The sequence below is a fragment of the Eucalyptus grandis genome, chromosome 6 (genome assembly GCF_016545825.1).
Source record: "Eucalyptus grandis isolate ANBG69807.140 chromosome 6, ASM1654582v1, whole genome shotgun sequence".
Taxonomy (NCBI): Eukaryota; Viridiplantae; Streptophyta; class Magnoliopsida; order Myrtales; family Myrtaceae; genus Eucalyptus; species Eucalyptus grandis.
Genome location: NC_052617.1, coordinates 4,903,800 through 4,923,560, shown reverse-complemented (window position 1 = coordinate 4,923,560; position 19,761 = coordinate 4,903,800). Strand labels below are relative to the sequence as shown.

The window sequence follows — 19,761 nt, the reverse complement described above, 5'->3', positions numbered from 1 at the left end:
CGCTCGCCTAGCTCGCTGCTCACCTCTCACAATTGTAGCTCAAATGGTGAGATCGTTCACCTCTTTGGCTCACCATACAATTACAACTCAATAATGGCAAATGAAGATTTTTGTTATTATTTTATCTTATATTTATTTTTTATATGTAAAGGTGTTCATAATTTAGTTGCTCAACGTCGCATTGTTGATGGATATATAATTTGAAAGAGTATGTTTGTTCTTTTGAAAAATACAAAAAATAAAACAAAAAAATAATTGGTTGATCCTAAGTTAACCCTAAAACTAGACTAAGCCCTAGGGTCAATCTGCTTCTCGATTGCAAGCTCAATAGGGTTGGTTTCAATTCTAAAAATTGAGAACCAAAACTATGTGATTGGTTCCCGAATTAAGTGTTGGACCAACTTAATGTATATTATGATCACCTCTAACAAGACCTCAGTTTTGAAATATATGGATGATGTGTCATGTGTTAGTGCTAGAGGATAGATGCTTTTAGAACAAGCCCAAACTTTCAGTCCCACGATACAATTCCATGCATTACATTATCCCTTTCACTTTACTCATCCCATGTAAATCATCGGTCAAATTAAGGCCACCACGTGGTGCAAAACCTACGAGTGTCCCACGCAGGGGCCGACATTATCGACCACCATTTCGGGCCGACAAAACCGCCAGAACTTTAAGTAGAAGTCAGCCGACCATTGTACCGACCCATCGCCGCTTCTCTTGTACCAAAAATTACTGAAAAAAAAAGTGAAGCTATCAATTCGATCTCCTAAAACATATAAAAATTTGTCAATATAGTCCATTTAATCAGTTTTGATTGAAATCACTTACGTGAATGTTAATTCTGCTAAATGGTATTATCGGCGCTAACACAAATAAATGTTTTAATTAATCTTCTTCTTCTTTTTCTAAATTTTGTTATATTTTTATTTTATTTCTTTCTTTTTTTCATTTTTTTTTCCTGAGGCCTAGTGACTAACTCGATGCAAAGACCAACAAGACGACCCTTCACCCTCACCAAAGGCCACTAAGGGTCAACCAAGGCCAAGCTCGGTTCAAGTGAAACTTGGTATTCTCAAATATGGTGAGAGGCAATTGAGGTTGCGACCTCGCCAATTGTCTCACGTGGTAGGTTGGTCATCGTCAAGGCTCAATGACAAATAGAGAAAGAATGAAAGAAAAGAAAAGAAAATTATAATAAGAAATCCAGAAACAATAATAATATTACATAATTTGTCCATGAAATTCGTGCAAGCGCAATAAATTTAGAGCCATTTTTTCGTAATTTCTAAAGCCACCGTTCGCCAATCCTCCGCACAAATCTGCGACTTTGTCTTGCCACCCCGCCGACCATCTCTTACCTGCATCACAAACCGACCCACTACCATTAATTAGGTTAGATGCACATAAATCAAGAAATATCCATGGCCATAGAAATAATTAGAGAATAAGGTTTCGTTTCTTTTTTTCTTTTTTTTTGCAAAAATAATATTTTTGAAAAAGCCTTATTGCCCTTGTCCATGGCTAATGAGAAAGATCAGTCGAAGGTCAGTTTCGTCCATTCAACAGTAGCTAAGCTGGCCGTTTTTTTTTTTTTTTTTTTTTGGTCAAAGATAAGGTGGATTGCATTGCCCACTTTTGTTTGAATTCCGCGTAACAGCTCACAGAAGAGGAGCCATTATATTTAGTCTGAATTAGGACCGCAGCTGGATTGCGTTGCCCACATTTTGTTTGAATTTCAGCTAACAGCTCTCCAGCTAACAGCTCACACAAAGGAACTGTTATCTTTAGACTGGATTACTACATAAAATCCCAACTTATTCCGCTCCCTTCGCGCGTCTGTCCCCTTCCATTAGACAAATTTTCCGATCCAATCTAAATGTGAGAGGATATGTCAAACAATAGAAATATCCTAAACCTTTTAATAATGAAATTTATATGCTTTTAATATATATATATATGATATTCTTTACCAATTAATTTTTGGATACAACTTTCTAACAATCTAATTTTAGAAAAAAAAAACTTTAACAAAATTAGATATAAATTATTTTGTTCAGGACATCAATTGCAATAGCTACTCAAGCATTATCATTTATTTTTTTTGTCATTGGTTACTTAAAAGCTGTCCTAAGAGCATAAATGATGATTGAACGTAGTCAGGCACGAGTTGTCATTTGTTAATCTTGCTGGTGAAGAATCTGAAGATGCATCTGGGAATTGCAAGACCGTCATGAGCTGCCCTCCTTTCGTCTCTTTCCAGGCAGGTTCGGGCACTTCAACCCCACTTCTACCTTCCACCCTCATATTTATTATTATAATATGTAGTCCTAAAATAAAATAATCGAAGCATCACCCTCATCCCACCTTCGTATAAGTACTCCCTCTCCCTTCGACACAACCCACATCTTAAACAAAGCGAGAAGCTACCTCTGCTTTCCCCTTTCCTCAGTCAAAAACTCAGCTTCTACAATGGCATCCTTCTTCGCTTCTAAGACAGCTCTTCTTCCAAAGCTCTTCCTCGCCCTCTGCCTCCTCCAGATGGCCTCCGCCACCAGGAGGCTGGCCGAGCTGGTCCAAGACCAGTCCCCGCCCATGAAGTACCACAATGGCCCTCTCCTCTCCGGCAAGATCTCCGTCAACCTCATCTGGTACGGCCGCTTCAAGCCCTCCCAGCGCACCATCGTCTCCGACTTCGTCACCTCCCTCTCCTCCGACCCTTCTTTGGCTCACGCCCCTCCTTCCGTCTCCCAGTGGTGGAAGACGGTCGACAAGTACTACCACCTCTCCTCCAAGAGGCGCACTCCTTCCCTCACGCTCTCGCTCGGGAGGCAGGTCCTTGACGAGAGCTACTCCCTCGGGAAGTCCCTCGCGAGCAAGCACCTCGTGGAGCTCGCCTCCAGGGGCGAACAGCAGAACGCCATCAACGTGGTGCTCACCTCCTCCGACGTGGCCGTCGAGGGATTCTGCATGAGCCGGTGCGGCTCCCACGACTCTGCCGTCAGTTCCGTCAAGGTCAACGGCAGGAGCTCGAGGTTCGCGTACATCTGGGTGGGCAACTCGGAGACACAGTGCCCGGGGCAGTGCGCGTGGCCATTCCACCAGCCCCTGTACGGCCCGCAGAGCCCGCCGCTGGTGGCGCCCAACGGCGACGTCGGCGTCGACGGGATGGTGATCAACCTCGCGGGCCTCCTCGCCGGGACCGCCACGAACCCGTTCTCGAACGGGTACTACCAGGGCGAGGCGGGGGCGTCGCTGGAGGCGGCGTCGGCGTGCACCGGGATCTACGGCAACGGGGCGTACCCGGGCTACGCTGGGAACTTGCTGGTGGATGAGGCGACGAGGGCGAGCTACAACGCGCACGGCGTGAACGGGAGAAAGTACCTGGTCCCGGCTCTCTTCGATCCGGCCTCGTCGTCGTGTTCGACCCTGGTGTGAGGGAAGTGGCGACAGATAGAAACGATGACGTTTAGGCTACCAGATTAATTCATTCATTCTTTTATTGGTTTTGTAGTTGCTGTATATTACAGTCATTATAGCTAATAGAAAAGGCAAGCCACTTTTATTTGCTATAATTTTATTATCTAGTGCAAAGCCAGCGGGTTAATCCATCCTCAATTTGACGATTTTAGCTGGACTCCCATTAATGTTAATTCTTTAAGTCAGAGAATTCGTAGAATCCCAAAATCTCACATCACTTATAAATGCCCAACCCAATGACACATCAAGTAACATTAACATTAATTCCCAAAAAGACCACATTCTTGTATGGCTACTCCCAATATTTTTTTCCAAGGATTTTAGACGTGAATTAAGTCACTTATTACAAATGTGGCTTCACAACAGCAAACTTTCTTATTTTCAAATGTATTAATCTTATGCTTAACTTCACTTGAGGTTAGGGCTTCTATCTGACCATAACTTAAGGATTTAGTCACTTACATAAATCATGGATGAAGCCTGTCGTTACATCATACTCCTTCAATTCACTGTTGATCCACTAGTGGAAACAAGCTTTAATAATATGTAGAATACATAGGAAAGTTTGTGTCGATTGATGATAAACATCAAAGTTTAAACACTACTTACATGATATAGTCATGAGAGAAGAAGAGCAAACATTGCTTGAAGTCACCAAACTTTTGCAATCTAGCATTGTCTCTAAAGGAAAACGGTATTCAAAAATCCATATAGTGAAGCCCTAAAAAGCTTATTCAATTTTGAATCCAATCTTCATCAAAATATTTTCACATTTTTTGTGCTAAACTAATTCTAAACTAGAATTAATATTAAAATTTAGTAAAACTATTCAAGATCTAATTTATAATTTTTTCCGAAATTTTCGAATTTTCGAAATTTTATTTATTTTTACTTTTTAATCCTAAAATTGGGACTCGGATCGGATCAAGAGACTGGACCTATGTTGATTGTGTAAACAAAGAAATAGTTTTTTATACTTCTTATTTATGTTCCAAATATATTCCTTAGTCATCAATCTATTTTTTGGAAATATAAGAATTAGATGATGTTACTATTCTTTTCTGTTTTAGGAAACAAACAAAAAAAAAAATAAAGAAATAGAAACATTATCAAATAGGGCCAAATTAATTTGACGATGTTCTCTTGGTCAAAACAAGAGTCTTGTTTTTCCCTTAGCTGTCCAATGCCCGGTAATGAAATGCCTAATTATTGGACTGAGAGTTTTGGCTTTGCACCTACGACAGCGATTCATTAACAAGCAAATGAGTCGAATCACACTGGCCTCTCTTGCTTTTACATCACCACTTTCTCCTCGTTGTCATCCTCTCACCTTCCTCCATCGGCATAACTCAAATCTGACGTCTTTTCTCTCGCTCAGCTACAATCCCAGGGGTTCTAATCGAGTTTCTCTTTCTCATTCCCACCCATTTGACTGATCAGATCTGTGCATTCCATCTTGGGTATTCTCTAAATGGGGTTTTTGATATGCATGTTTTTCTTTCTTCTTGTTTTTTGTTTTTTTTTTTTTTGCATAGAAATGGCCCTTTCAAGATCTATTACCCTTGATTGTTAGACTAAAGAGGAAAATCACGAAAAGTTATTTAGGCTGAAAACTCAGTTGGATCTTGGTCCAAAAGAAGGATAGAAGTTGACCTTGATCGGATCGTGTTACGAGTTTAACTATTTAATGTAACGAAATCTCAATTGATTCATTAATCAAGTCACATTATTTTAGAGGCCTTGCCTAGGATCAAGTGCCCTCATGTCGATTCTAGCACATTTTGTAATGGCTCCACTAGTGCCCCACATCTCATCCCACCACTTCCACACACATGCCTTCGCACCGAGACCATTTCCACCCATCAGCGCGCCTCTCGTAGCCTTCTTTTTTTCATTTTATATGGGCTCAGCTGTGAATTATATGGATGATGTGTCATATGTTAGTGCTAGAGTTTAGATGATATTAGAACAAACCCCAATTTTCGGTCCCACTATACAATTCCACCCATTACATTATCTCTTTCACTTTACTCATCCCATATAAATATCATCGGTCAAACCAAGGCCACCACGTAGCACAAAACCCACGAATGTCCCGTGCAGGGGCCAATATTATCGACCACCATTTTAGGCCGACAAAGCCGCCATATCTTTAAGCACAAGTCAGCCAACTATTTTACCCACCACCGCTTGTTTCGCTTGCACCAAAATTACCCAAAAAATTATAAATTTATGTCAATTCAATCATAAACTTTTCAATTTAGTTAATTTAATTTTAAACTATTTAAAAATTTGTCAATATAGTCCATTTAACCAATTTTAACTGGAAATTATTTACATGGATGTGACTGTATTACATGGTACGACCAAGGCTAATATGAACAAATTTTATAATTCATTATTTTTTGTTTTTGAATTTTGTTATATTTTTATTTTATTCTCTCTTTATTTTTTCATTCCTAGGCAACGCTTGGCAAGGCGACCCTTGACCCTCACCCTCGCCAAAGGCCAACAAGGTCAACCAAGGGTTGGCCAAGTTCACTTTGAGCAAGACTCGCTTTCACCAAATCTAGAGAGGGGCAACTAAGGGCGCGTTTGGTAATGATTCTGTTCCCGAGAACAGATTCTGATAAGAAATTATTCTTTTTTATTCTGTTTTTTGGAACAATTTCTAAGCATTTTAAACCGTTTTTAACTCGTTCAAAATTTCTGATTTTGAAATAGAATTGCGTTTGGTATCGTGCTTATTGATTCTATTCCAAATCAATTTCTTTTAATTTTTAAATAATTTTTTCTTCTTTCCTTTTTTTTCTTTTTTTCCTTATTTTTTTCTTTTCTTTTTTTCCTTTTTCTCCTATTCTTCTTTTTCTTCTTGTGGCTGGTCGTCGATCTAGCGACCGACTAAACAAGGGTCTGCAACCTCATCGGAGCATCGTCGACCCTTGGCAAGATCGGCTCTCGTAGACTAAACCTCGCCAGTAGCTGGGTGAGGCTCGCCCAACCTTGCCGGTGGCCAAGCCGGCCTTGCTGGGGCTAGGTGACCGAAGGCTAGCCTCGACAAGGCTAGGCAAGGCCCGCCTGCCGGTGGTCGGGCTTGCCTTCGGGTGTGCTCACCGAACCTCATCTGGCCTAGCAAGCCTCCCATGAGCTCTCTAGACTAATTGCCCGACCGGCGGATGGCAATGGCAGCGTTGGCGAATAGTGGACGGCAATCGCGGGATAGCGGTAGATGAAGAAGAATAAAGAGAAGAAGAAGAAGAAAATGGAAGAAGACTTGATTCAGATGGCGATAGATGAAGAAGAAGAAAAGAGAAGAAGAAGAAGAAGAAGAAGAAGAAGAGAAAATGGAAGAAGACTTGATTCTCAGATTTGTTTTCGGAAAAAGAAGAAGAAGAAGAAGAAGAAGACTTTGTTTCCGGAAAAGAAGAAGAAGAAGAAGACTTGATTCCTAGATTTGTTTGAAGAAGAAGAAGAAGAAGAAGAAGGAGAAGAAGAGAAAATGGAAGAAGACTTGATTCTCATTTGTTTCCAGAACAAGAAGAAGAAGAAGAAGAAGAAGAAGAAGAAGAAGAAGAAGAGAAAATGGAAGAAGACTTGATTCTCATATTTGTTTCCGGAACAAGAATCAACTTTTTTTTATTCTTGATTCTACTTCAAATCTGACCAAACACGATTGTTGACACCTAAATTTTGATTATGTTATTAATTAGGCCTTATTTTCTTTTATTTTTTCCATTTTTCAGATAATAAATAATAAATAACAAAAACAACAACAAAAAGAAGCAGCCCCCTCTTCTTCTTCTTTTCCACGCAAGCCTAAGGCCTAGCCTTTTTCCCACAAAGCCCAGCCCCCTCTTCTCTTCTTCTTCTTCCTTCTTCCCTCTTCTTCCCCTACGTCTCTGCAATTCACGCGCACAGAAGACGACGACGCCCGCAAGGATGGCCTACGGCCGGGGAGTAGGCCGACGTGCGGCCAGAGAAGATAAGATCTCGAGCGCCATCAATGCCGAGCACGCTTCGCTGGATGAGCTCGGATGGGACGCCGATTCAGCCGAGGAGAACCGCTCGGCGCGCAAAGGGGACCGGCGGCCGAAGCTCCGTCGACCGGATTCCCTCGCCTATAAAAGGGCACCACCTTCGTCGAAGAACGGCACAGGCAAGCTCGGAGATCCTTCACTGAGAGACATCAAGAAGGATTGAAGGGCGAGCGCGGAAGAGAGCTCAGCCTACCTTCCACCGAGAGACTTCGGGGAAGGCCGGCCACAAACAACTTCAAGAAGGTCAGATTTGGCCGGTGGAGGCTCGGATCTAGCCTGAGTGAGAGAAGATCGAGGTCGAGGAAGGTCCGCCGAGATCCGCGCCTCGAATCGGGTTCTTTTGCTGTTGTTGTTGCCGCTAGACGCCGTGCCACGCCCCGTTCGCCTCGACCAAGTCCCGACGCCGTTGCTTCGAAGGCTTGTTGTCGTGCCCCACCTGCGAAGCCGTTGCCGTGATTGATCCGCCGACGCTGCGCCGGATCGGAAAGCTGAGTTGCCCTGTCACCGCCACCGTTTGCCACCCCGTCACGGACAGGTAAAAGTAACCATCACCACCGCCTGGCCGTGTCGCCGCCCGCGTCTCCCCTTTCGAACCGTGTCGCCACTAAAATCCCCATTACGGACCCATTATCGCTTGTCCTCGCTGTCCTCATAAGCGGATTGTCGTCGTCATCTCCACCGTTGTCGCCGTCCGCCCGGTGACGCCACAGTCCCTCTCATCAGCGCCGCGAGAGAGCAAGGGGTAGAGGAGGCCGGGAACCGGGTTAATTCGCGGGTATGTCGCGACCCGGTTCCCCCGTTTCCGGTAGGGTTTCCCAGGGCCGGGTTGTGCGAAATGGGCCGAGTAGCTTTTGAACCGGAGTTTTTATAAACGGGCCAAGAGTGGTTTGGGCTTATTTTTAAAAATGGGAGGAGAAAAAAACCCGAGTCGGCCCGCATTGCGGGCCCGTCTATGTCTCGGGCAGACGAAGCGGGTCGGACCCAACCCGGATCCGACCCGGTTCGTTTTTTAAATATTATTATAATATAAAATAATATTTTTTTTAAATAATTTATTTTCCAAAAAATCAAAAAAATCAAAAAATTTCATATTTTCCAAAAATGCCAAAAATCCCAAAAAAACCAAAAATTCATGGAAAAAAGCCAAAAAAATTCATAAAATGCCAAAAAGACTTATTTTCCAAAAAATAGCAAAAAATCCAAAAATCCCTTTTACTTTCAAAAAATAGAAAAATGTCCCAAAAATGTTTTTCCTCCACAAAATGCATGGAAAATCTCTCAAACATCCAAAAAACCTCAAGGTTTAAACAAGATTAGGTACCGAAATGGCATTAGTGATTAACTAGTGTAATCAAGTCCCCGATCCTAATTTCTCTCGGTTGCGCAGAGTGAGTATTTCTCCCGATACTTCACTTGGGTTTCTAATCAACCCACCCCAAATCGATTAGTGGAGACTCCATTTTAAAAATTGATTTACGGGTTAAAAACTCGACTATTAAAGTCGTGAATTGGTGGACTTGGGAGAGTTTAGGCATAATTAATTTCAACCGAGCCATTAGCCTCCTTAGGCGCTCGTACCCGATTACGGGCACCGAAAAAAAAAAAGAGGTCGCGACAACGATTCTGTTCCCAAACTACTCCTGGGAACAAAAAATCAGAATCAATCACTATTGGGATGATTACCAAACAGCACCTAAAATTGCAACCTCACCAATTGTCTCCTGTGGTCGATCATCGGCCATCACCAAGGCTTGACAACTGGTAGAAGAAAAGGAAAGAAAAGTAAAGAAAAATATAATAATAATAAATTCAGAAAAAAATAATAGAAATTACATAAATTGTTCACATTAATGATATGACTCAATTTGTCAAATTAAAAGTTCTAGAACTAAATTAACACAAGTACAATAAATTTAATATTTTTTTGATAATTTTTCCCGCCACCGTTCCACATTCCTCTTCACAAATATGCCACTTCGTCTTGCTACTCCGCCAACCATCTCTTAACTGCATCACAAACCGAGGCACTTCTATTAATTAAATTGGATGCACGTAAATCCTGAAATGTCCATGGCCGTTAACATAATCAGAGAATAAGGTTTCAACTTTTTCGCCAAAAAAAAAAAAATTTGAAAAAGCATCACTGCCCTTCTCCAAGGCTAGGGAGAAAGATCAGTGTAAGGTCAGTTTCGTCCATTGGACTGTAGCTAAGCTGGACTCTTTTTTTTTCTCGGTCAAAGCTCAGCTGGATTGCATTGCCCACTTTTCGTTCGAATTCCAGCTAACAGCTCACAAAAAAGGAACTATTAACTCTAGTCTGGATTCCAACATGAAGTCCCAACTCAAAGACAGGCTCCGCTCTTCTCGCAAGCGTGTCCATTTCCATTAATCAAAATTTTCGATCCAATTTATACGTGAGAGGAGATGTCAAGTGATAAAAATATCGCATACTATTTGATAATAATTTTTATATTATATATATATGATTTTTATGCCTATCAATTTAAGTTTTCAAGTCAAACTTTTTAAGAATCTGATTTTAGAAAAAAATTAGCAAAATTTGATATGAAATTATTTTGTTCAAAATATCAATTGCAATTGGTAAATTAAGCATTATCGTTTTTTTTTTTTTTTTTTTGGTGATTGGTTACTTAAAATGCTATACTCAAGCATTATCATTTTTTTTTGTCATTGGTTACTTAAAAAGCTGTCCTAAGAGCATAAATGATGATTGAACGCGTAGTCGGGCACGAGTTGTCATTTGTTAATCTTGCTGGGGAAGCTGCAACTGGGAATTGCAAAACCATCATTCATGAGCTGCCCTTCTTTTGTCTATTTCCGGGCAGGTTCCGGCACTTTAACCCCACTTTTACTTTCCCAACTTCATATTTATTATTATAATATATAGTCCTAAAATAAAATAATCGAAGCATCACCCTCATCCCACCCCAGTATAAATACCCCTCCTCCCTTCAACACAACCCACAACCTAAACAAAGCGAGCTCTGCTTTCACCTTTCCTCACTCTTTAGCCCAAAACTCAAGCTACTACAATGGCATCCTTCTTCGCTTCTAAGACAGCTCTTCCAAAGCTATTCCTCGCCCTCTGCCTCCTCCAGATGGCCTCCGCCACCAGGAGGCTGGCCGAGCTGGTCCAAGACCAGTCCTCGCCCATGAAGTACCACAATGGTCCTCTCCTCTCCGGCAAGATCTCCGTCAACCTCATCTGGTACGGCCGCTTCAAGCCCTCCCAGCGCACCATCGTTTCCGACTTCGTCACCTCCCTCTCCTCCGACCCTTCGTTGGCTCAGGCCTCTCCATCCGTATCCCATTGGTGGAAGACGGTCGACAAGTACTACCACCTCTCCTCCTCCAAGAGGCGCACGCCTTCCCTCACCATCTCGCTCGGGAGGCAAGTCCTCGACGAGAGCTACTCCCTCGGGAAGTCCCTCACGAACAAACACCTCATCGAGCTCGCGTCCCGGGGCGAACAGCGGAACGCCATCAACGTGGTGCTCACCTCTTCCGACGTGGCCGTCGAGGGGTTCTGCATGAGCCGTTGTGGCTCCCACGACTCAGCCGTCGGTTCCGTCAAGGTCAACGGCAGGAGCTCGAGGTTCGCGTACATCTGGGTAGGCAACTCGGAGACGCAGTGCCCGGGGCAGTGCGCGTGGCCGTTCCACCAGCCCCAGTACGGCCCGCAGAGCCCGCCGCTGGTGGCGCCCAACGGTGACGTCGGCGTCGACGGGATGGTGATCAACCTGGCAGGCCTCCTCGCCGGGACCGCCACGAACCCGTTCTCGAACGGGTACTACCAGGGCGAGGCGGGGGCGTCGCTGGAGGCGGCGTCGGCGTGCACCGGGATCTACGGCAACGGGGCTTACCCAGGCTACGCCGGGAACTTGCTGGTGGATGAGGCGACGGGGGCGAGCTACAATGCGCACGGCGTGAACAGGAGAAAGTACCTGGTTCCGGCTCTCTACGATCCGTCCACGTCGTCCTGTTCGACGCTGGTGTGAGGGAAGTGGAGGCAGATAGAAAGGATGACGTTGAGGCTCCCAGATTGATTGATTCATTCGTTTATTGGTTTTTTTTTTTTTTTTTTTGTGTATATTACAGTCATTATAGCTAATAGAAAAGGCAAGCCACTTTTATATGCTACAATTTTATTCTCTAGTGCAAAGCAAGCGGGTTAATCCATCCTTAATTTGACAATTTTAGCTTCACTCCCACTAATGTTAATTCTTTAAGTTAGAGAGTTTGTAAAATCCCAAAATCTCACATTACTTATAAATTACCCAACTCAATGACACATCCATTAACATTAATTCCCAAAAAGACCACTTTCTTGTATGGCAACTCCCAATATTCTTTTTCCAAGGATTTCAGACGTGATTGAGTCATTTAGTACAAATGTGGCTTCACAACATCAAACTTTCTTATTTTCAAATGTATTAATCTTATAATTACTTCACTCGAGGTTAGGGTTTCTATATGACCATAAGTTAAGCATTGTCACTTATATAAATCATGGATGAAGCATGTCGTTACATCATACTCCTTTAATTCATTATTGATCCACTAGTAGAAACAAGCGTTAATAATATTTACAATTCATAGGACAGTTTGTGTCGATTAATGATAAACATCAAAGTTTGGACATTAATTACATGACATAGTCATGAGAGCTACATTGCTAACAAACATAAAATGTGCATAAGCACTTAGTTAACACAACTATTCTTGACAATTAGCTCCATCACCACCACCAACTAGCACGTCGTCTTCTCACAAGCCAAAAGGAAGGGTATTAAGGGTGCATTTAGTAACATATTTAATTTCAGGAATAATTTATATTCAAAATAATTTTTTTTACTTATATTCCCTAAACGAGTTTCGAGCAGAAGAATGTGTTTAGTAATTACACAATTTATATTCCCGAAATAGAAAAATAACATAAATGCATTTGGTACAATCATAAAAAAAATTATTTCCAATTTTTTTTTTTTAATTATAAAGAGACTTAACATTTCATGTTTAGATCAAATTAGACTTTTGTAATGAGTGATCAATATATTCTTAAATGACATAAGAAAATCCAACATAATCATTAGTCAAAGATGGATGGCCGAAAAAGTTAACAGAGAGTCCCATTAGTTTATAACTCATAATATGAGGAGGTTGATAGTAAATCTTTGACCATTACAATAAACAGGTATTAAATCTTTTCAAAAGAATAGCAAACATTGCTTGAAGTCACCAAGCTTTTGCGATCTAGCATTGTTTCTAAAAGAAAATGGTATTTAAAAATTCATATAGTAAAGCTCTAAAAGCTTATTCAATTTTGAATCCAATTTTCATCAAAATATTTTCACATTCTTTTTTGTGCTAAAGTAATTCTAAACTAGAATTAACATTAAAATTTAGTAAAACTATTCAAAATCTAATTTCTAATTTTTTTCCTCGATTTTTAACTTTTGAATTTTATTTTTATTTTTTTATTCCTAAAAATGGGGACTTATATCGGGTCAAGAGATTAGACCTGTGTCAATTGTGTAAAGACTAGGGGTGTGCAACCGGACCAGGTAAACCTAGTTCCCGAACCGGCCCACCCGGAAAACAAGGTCAAGAACCGGTTCCGGTTGAAACCAGTGCGGGAACTAGTTCCGAGGGATTACCCACTCGGGAACCGGATCGACCAGACCAGTTTGGGAACCAGTTTGAGAACTGGTTTGTAAGCCAACCCAAAATCAAAAACCCTAATTTGTTTATATCTTTACCTCTTAGGCTCTCTCACGGTCACACGACTCACACCCGCAAACTTCACTTCACAGCTTTTCCTTCGTTGGGCCATCACCAGATTCGTCAGTGGGAGAACACCACCGCTAGAGTGAACGATGGTAGAGTCGTGTGCCTCCCGGCATACAGGAACACTGCCCAGGCGCTCTTCACCATTGCTCGCTCCGAGGTTCTCTCTCTCTCTCTCTCTCTCTCTCTCTCTCTCTCTCTCTCTCTCTCTCTCTCTCTCTCTCTCTCAGCTGAAAGTGCTTGCATTGAAATGGTGGGTCAAATTCGGTAGTGTACTTTTCACATGGACAGCCTTTCTTGCTTAATATGGCATGATTTTGTAAGGGCCTACTTTCTTGAGGTGGGAAATTCTTGTAGAGCTCCTTAAAATTTTATGTCATAGTTGGGCTGTGAAGAAGACCATGTCTTTTTGCCTAATTGTTGCGCCTAATTCTTTGTTTCCCGATGCCAATTAGGCAATCAATAAAAGTTTATCATGCTTGAGCGATGTTATATTCGCCCTTACAAAGAGAGAGGACCATGTTCCCTTTAGAAACTCAAAGCTAACAACTCTTCTTCAGGTATATTTTCTTTTCCCGTTCTTCTCTTCATCATTTGGATCTCACTTGTACCTTTTTTTTTTTTTTTTTAAAAGCAACAGCCTATCATGATAAATTGCTGTGTTGATATTGCAATGTCACAATACATATAAAATTCTTGTGATTTGATATATCTTAAGACTGTAAATTCTAACTATATGTCTGAATCAGCTATGTTTGGGTGGAGATTCCAAAACGTTGATGTTTGTTAACATCTCTCCTAAACCTTCTTCCATTGGTGAGTCACTTTGTTCTCTTCGGTTCGCGGCCAAAGTAAATGCATGTGAAATTGGTGTTCCTCGCCACCATACAACCACATGTTCTGTAGATTCTCGATTGAGTTATGGCTGAATACCATTAAACTTTTAGATGTGCCACATTGAAGAACTTGTAATAGAAGAAATTGTATTTCAAGGAATTTCATCTTCAATTATCCCCAGGATAGGGGAGAATGGCTATATTGTAATGTGTTTGAAAGCAATGACATTGGGGCACTGGATGATGTTCTAAGAGAAACTGATTTATTCATGATAAATCCTTATTATGATACTTTGGTTGCCTCTAGCAACAGGACAATTGTGATGTATGAAATATCATTTTGAGATTAAGTATTCTTGATTGATTAGCCGACTTATCTAACTTGGAGTGGGTATGAGTTACATGAGAGATCAGTCTTGTTGGTTTGGGACAAAATCAGATGATCCATATTCATGGTATTATGCATTATGTCATTGAGATAAACTGTAAGCGACCGTTCTGCTACAAAACGGGCGAGCCTTTGAAGGAGAGCAGACTTCTAGCCTTTTGTTTTTCCTTAAAACTAGTTTAACCTTTGCTATGGTGGTGGATATGCTTATGCTGATCAAGATTGTAAACGCTTTATCTTACATATAAGTGATGTACAACAATTTTTATGCAAAACATGTTCTAATATAAATAGGGTTAACCCTATTCCCGGACCGGAAAAATAGGGTGAGTCAAGAACAAGGTTCAATGCAAACAAGATCGGGTACACGGTCAAAAAAAAAATAGAACCGATTATAATAGCGTCGGGTATAGGGTCCAGGTCTAGACCTTACCCACCTTGGACCCGATCACCCCTAGTAAAGACGGGCATTTGATTATATTAAGCTTATTTTTCTAAAATGGCCATATTTCTCTTTTTGTTCTAGATAACAGAGAAATAAGTTTTTTATATTTCTTATTTTTGTTTTAAATCTATTCCTTGGCCACCTATCTATTTCAGGAAATAGAAAAATTAGCCGACGTAATCGAAAGGATTTCTATTTTTTTTTTTTTTTGTTCCGGAGAACAAAATAGCAGAAAAATAGAGAATAACATTACCAAATAGGGCCAAATTGATTTGTCCTAGTTCTCTCGGTCAAAACAAGAGTCTTGTTTTTCCCTTAGCTGTCTAATGCCCGATAATGAAATGCATAATTATTGGACTGAGAGTTTTGGCTTTGCACCCACGAAAGCGATTCATTAACAAGCAAATGAGTCAAATCATACTGGCCTCCCTCGCTTTCACATCACCACTTTCTCCTCAGCGTCATCCTCTCACCTTCCCCCTTCATCATCATAACTCAAATCTAACTTCTTTTCTCTCGCTAAGCTACGTTCTATGGGTTCTAATCGATCTTCCCTTTCTCACTCCCACCCATTTGATTGATCAGATCTGCACATTCCATCTTGGGAATTCTTCTTAATGGGGTTTTTATATGCATTTGGGGGGGGCGGGGCAGGCATAGAAATGGTCCTTTTAAGATCAATTGCCTTTGATTGTTAGACTAAAGAGGGAAATCATGAAAAATTATTTAGGCAGAAAACTCAGTTGGATCTCGGTCCAAGAGAAGGATATACGTTGACCTTGATTGGGATCATGTTTTGATTTTAACTTTTAAGTATAACAAAATCTCAATTGATTCATCAATCGAGTTACATACTTTAAGGCTCAAAGTCTCAAAGTTTCCTTATGTAATTTGAGCCTATTCGAACACAATGACTTCTAAGAGAAGAAGAAAAACTCTCGATTGCATTGGAATCATATAAGCCCACTCGTTCTTATTCTTTGACAGATGTGGGTGCCATGCAGGCCTTGCCTAGGATCAAGTGACCTCATATCGATTCTAGCACATTTTGGAATGGCTCCACGGCCTCTGGTGCCTCACATCTCATCCCACCACTTCCGCACACATGCCTTCGCACCGAGACCATTTCCACCCATCAGCGCGCCTCTCGTAGCCTTCTTTTTTCATTTTTTATGGGCTCAGCGGTGAATTATGTGGATGATGTGTCATATGTTAGTGCTAGAGTTTTGATGATATTAGAACAAACCCCAATTTTCGGTCTTACAATACAATTCCACGCATTACGTTATCTCTTTCACTTTACTCATCCCATATAAATATCATCGATCAAACCTAGGCCACCACGTAGCACAAAACCCACGAATGTCCCGTGCAGGGGCCAATATTCTCGACCACCATTTCAGGCCGACAAAGCCGCCATATCTTTAAGCACAAGTCAGCCAACTATTTTACCCACCACCGCTTGCTTCTCTTGCACCAAAATTACCCAAAAAGTTATAAATTTATGTCAATTAAATCATAAACCTTTCAATTTAATCAATTTAATTTTAAATTATTTAAAAATTTACCAATATAGTCCACTTAACCAATTTTAACAGGAAATTATTCACATGGATGTGATTATATTAAGTGGTACGACCAAGGCTAATATGGACAAATTTTATAATTCATTATTATTTTGTTATTGAATTTTGTTATATTTTAATTTTATTTTGTCTTTATTTTCATTCTTAGGCAACGACCAGCGAGGCGACCATTGACCCTCATCTAACCCTCGCCAAAGGCCAACAAGGTCGACCAAGGGTTGGCCAAGTTCACTTTGAGCGAGACTCGCTTTCGCCAAATCTAAAGAGGGACAACTAAGGTTGCAACCTCACCAATTGTCTCCTGTGGCCGGTCGTCAGCCATCACCAAGGCTTGACGACTGGTAGAGGAAAGGGAAAGAAAAGTAAAAAAAACAATAATAATAAATTTAGAAAAAATAATAGAAATTGCATAAATTGTTCACATTAGTTATATGACTCAATTTGTCAAATTAAAAGTTTTAGAACTAAATTAACATAAATACAATAAGTTTAATGCTTTTTTGGTAATTTCTCCCGCCACCATTCGACATTCCTCTGCACAAATCTATGGCTTCGTCTTGCCACTCCGCCGACCATCTCTTAACTGCATCACAAACCGAGCCACTTCTATTAATTAAATTGGATGCACGTAAATCCTGAAATGTCCATGGCCGTTAATATAATTAGAGAATAAGGTTTCAATTTTTTCGCAAAAAAATAAAAATTTTGAAGAAGCACCACTGCCCTTCTCCAAGGCTAAGGAGAAAGATCAGTGTAAGGTCAGTTTCGTCCATTGGACTGTTGCTAAGCTGGACTTCTTCTTTTTTTCTCGGTCAACGCTCAGCTGGATTGCATTACCCACTTTTCGTTTGAATTACAGCTAACAGCTCACAAAAAAGGAACTATTAACTCTAGTCTGGATTCCAACATGAAGTCCCAACTCAAAGACAGGTTCCGCTCTTCTCGCAAGCGTGTCCATTTCCATTAATCAAAATTTTCAATTCAATTTATACATGAGAGGAGATTTCAAGCGATAAACATATCGCATACCATTTGATAATAAAATTTATATATATATATATATATATATATATTTATATATATTTATATTTATATATACATGTGATGTTTTTATGCCTATCAATTTAAGTTTTCAAGTAGAACTTCTAATAATCTGATTTTAGAAAAAAGTTTAACAAAATTCGATATGAAATTATTTTGTTCAAAATATCAATTGCAATTGGTAAATTAAGCATTATCGTTTTTTTTTTTTTGGTGATTGGTTACTTAAAATGCTGTCCTAAGAGCGTAAATGAAATAATGATTGAACGCGTAGTCGGGCACGACTAGTCATTTGTTAATCTTGCTGGGGAAGCTGCAACCGGGAATTGCAAAACCATCATTCATGAGCTGCCCTTCTTTTGTCTATTTCCGGGCAGGTTCCGGCACTTTAACCCCACTTATACGTTCCCAACTTCTTATTTATTATTATAATATATAGTCCTAAAATAAAATAATCGAAGCATCACCCTCATCCCACCCCAGTATAAATACTCCTCCTCCCTTCAACACAACCCACAACCTAAACAAAGCGAGCTCTGCTTTCACCTTTCCTCACTCTTTGGCCCAAAACTCAAGCTACTACAATGGCATCCTTCTTCGCTTCTAAGACAGCTCTTCCAAAGCTATTCCTCGCCCTCTGCCTCCTCCAGATGGCCTCCGCCACCAGGAGGCTGGCTGAGCTGGTCCAAGACCAGTCCCCGCCCATGAAGTACCACAATGGCCCTCTCCTTTCCGGCAAGATCTCCGTCAACCTCATCTGGTACGGCCGCTTCAAGCCCTCCCAGCGCACCATCGTCTCCGACTTCGTCACCTCCCTCTCCTCCGACCCTTCTTTGGCTCAGGCCTCTCCATCCGTATCCCATTGGTGGAAGACGGTCGACAAGTACTACCACCTCTCCTCCTCCAAGAGGCGCACGCCTTCCCTCACCCTCTCGCCCGGCAGGCAAGTACTCGACGAGAGCTACTCCCTTGGGAAGTCCCTCACGAACAAGCACCTCGTGGAGCTAGCGTCCCGGGGTGAACAGCGGAACGCCATCAACGTGGTGCTCACCTCTTCCGACGTGGCCGTCGAGGGGTTCTGCATGAGCCGGTGCGGCTCCCACGACTCCGCCGTCGGTTCCGTCAAGGTCAAGGGCAGGAGCTCGAGGTTCGCGTACATCTGGGTGGGCAACTCGGAGACGCAGTGCCCGGGGCAGTGCGCGTGGCCGTTCCACCAGCCCCAGTACGGCCCGCAGAGCCCACCGCTGGTGGCGCCCAACGGGGATGTCGGCGTCGACGGGATGGTGATCAACTTGGCAGGCCTCCTCGCCGGGACCGCCACGAACCCCTTCTCGAACGGGTACTACCAGGGCGAGGCGGGGGCGTCGCTGGAGGCGGCGTCGGCGTGCACCGGGATCTACGGTAACGGGGCGTACCCGGGCTACGCCGGGAACTTGCTGGTGGATGAGGCGACGGGGGCGAGCTACAACGCGCACGGCATGAACGGGAGAAAGTACCTGGTCCCGGCTCTCTACGATCCGTCCACGTCGTCCTGTTCGACGCTGGTGTGAGGGAAGTGGAGACAGATTGAAGCAATGACGTTGAGGCTCCCAGATTGATTCATTCATTCGTTAATTTTTTTTTTTTTTTTGGTCGCTGTATATTACTGTCATTATAGTTAATAGAAAGGCAAACCACTTTTTTTATTTTCTATGCGCCATTACATCATACTTCTTCAATTCACAGTTCCACCCGTAAAAATAACTGTTAACGTTGTCTACGATTCATAGAAAAATTCGTGTCAATTGACAATAAACATCGAAATTTAGACATGAGATACATTGCATTGCTAACCAATATAAAGTGTGGATAAGCGCTTAGCCGTCACTCCCATTCTTGATAATTAGCTCCACCACCACCTTCACTTCTCGCTGGTTTTGTCCTTGTTATCTCAGTCAAAACAAAAGTCCTATTTCTTGCCTTCACATGACGACTCTTTCCTCACTACCATCCTCTCACCTTTCCCCTTTCCTTCATCGTCATCACTCAAATCTAACTTCATTTCTCTTGCTCAGCTACATCCTAAGGGCTTCATCGACCTTTTCTTTCTCACTCCCAGCCATCAGATTGATAAGATTCTCTTGGGTAATCTTCT

The 19,761-nt window shown here is 41.8% G+C and overlaps 3 protein-coding genes across 3 annotated transcripts; all 3 read left to right on the top strand.

The window, feature by feature from the left end:
* The first annotated feature begins 2,410 nt into the window (after positions 1–2,410).
* Positions 2,411–3,581, top strand: LOC104447975 (protein PHOSPHATE-INDUCED 1). Its single transcript, XM_010061731.3, has one exon. It carries the CDS (start codon positions 2,479–2,481, stop codon positions 3,442–3,444), a length of 966 nt encoding a protein of 321 aa, XP_010060033.2. The 5' UTR covers positions 2,411–2,478; the 3' UTR covers positions 3,445–3,581.
* Positions 3,582–10,497: 6,916 nt separating this feature from the next.
* LOC104447976 (protein PHOSPHATE-INDUCED 1-like) lies at positions 10,498–11,679 on the top strand. The gene has a single exon (XM_010061732.3). The coding sequence runs from the start codon at positions 10,577–10,579 to the stop codon at positions 11,540–11,542; it is 966 nt and encodes a 321-aa protein (XP_010060034.2). The 5' UTR covers positions 10,498–10,576; the 3' UTR covers positions 11,543–11,679.
* A 6,455-nt stretch (positions 11,680–18,134) lies between these two features.
* On the top strand, positions 18,135–19,316 carry LOC104447977 (protein PHOSPHATE-INDUCED 1-like). Its single transcript, XM_010061733.3, has one exon. It carries the CDS (start codon positions 18,212–18,214, stop codon positions 19,175–19,177), a length of 966 nt encoding a protein of 321 aa, XP_010060035.2. The 5' UTR covers positions 18,135–18,211; the 3' UTR covers positions 19,178–19,316.
* Positions 19,317–19,761: the final 445 nt, after the last annotated feature.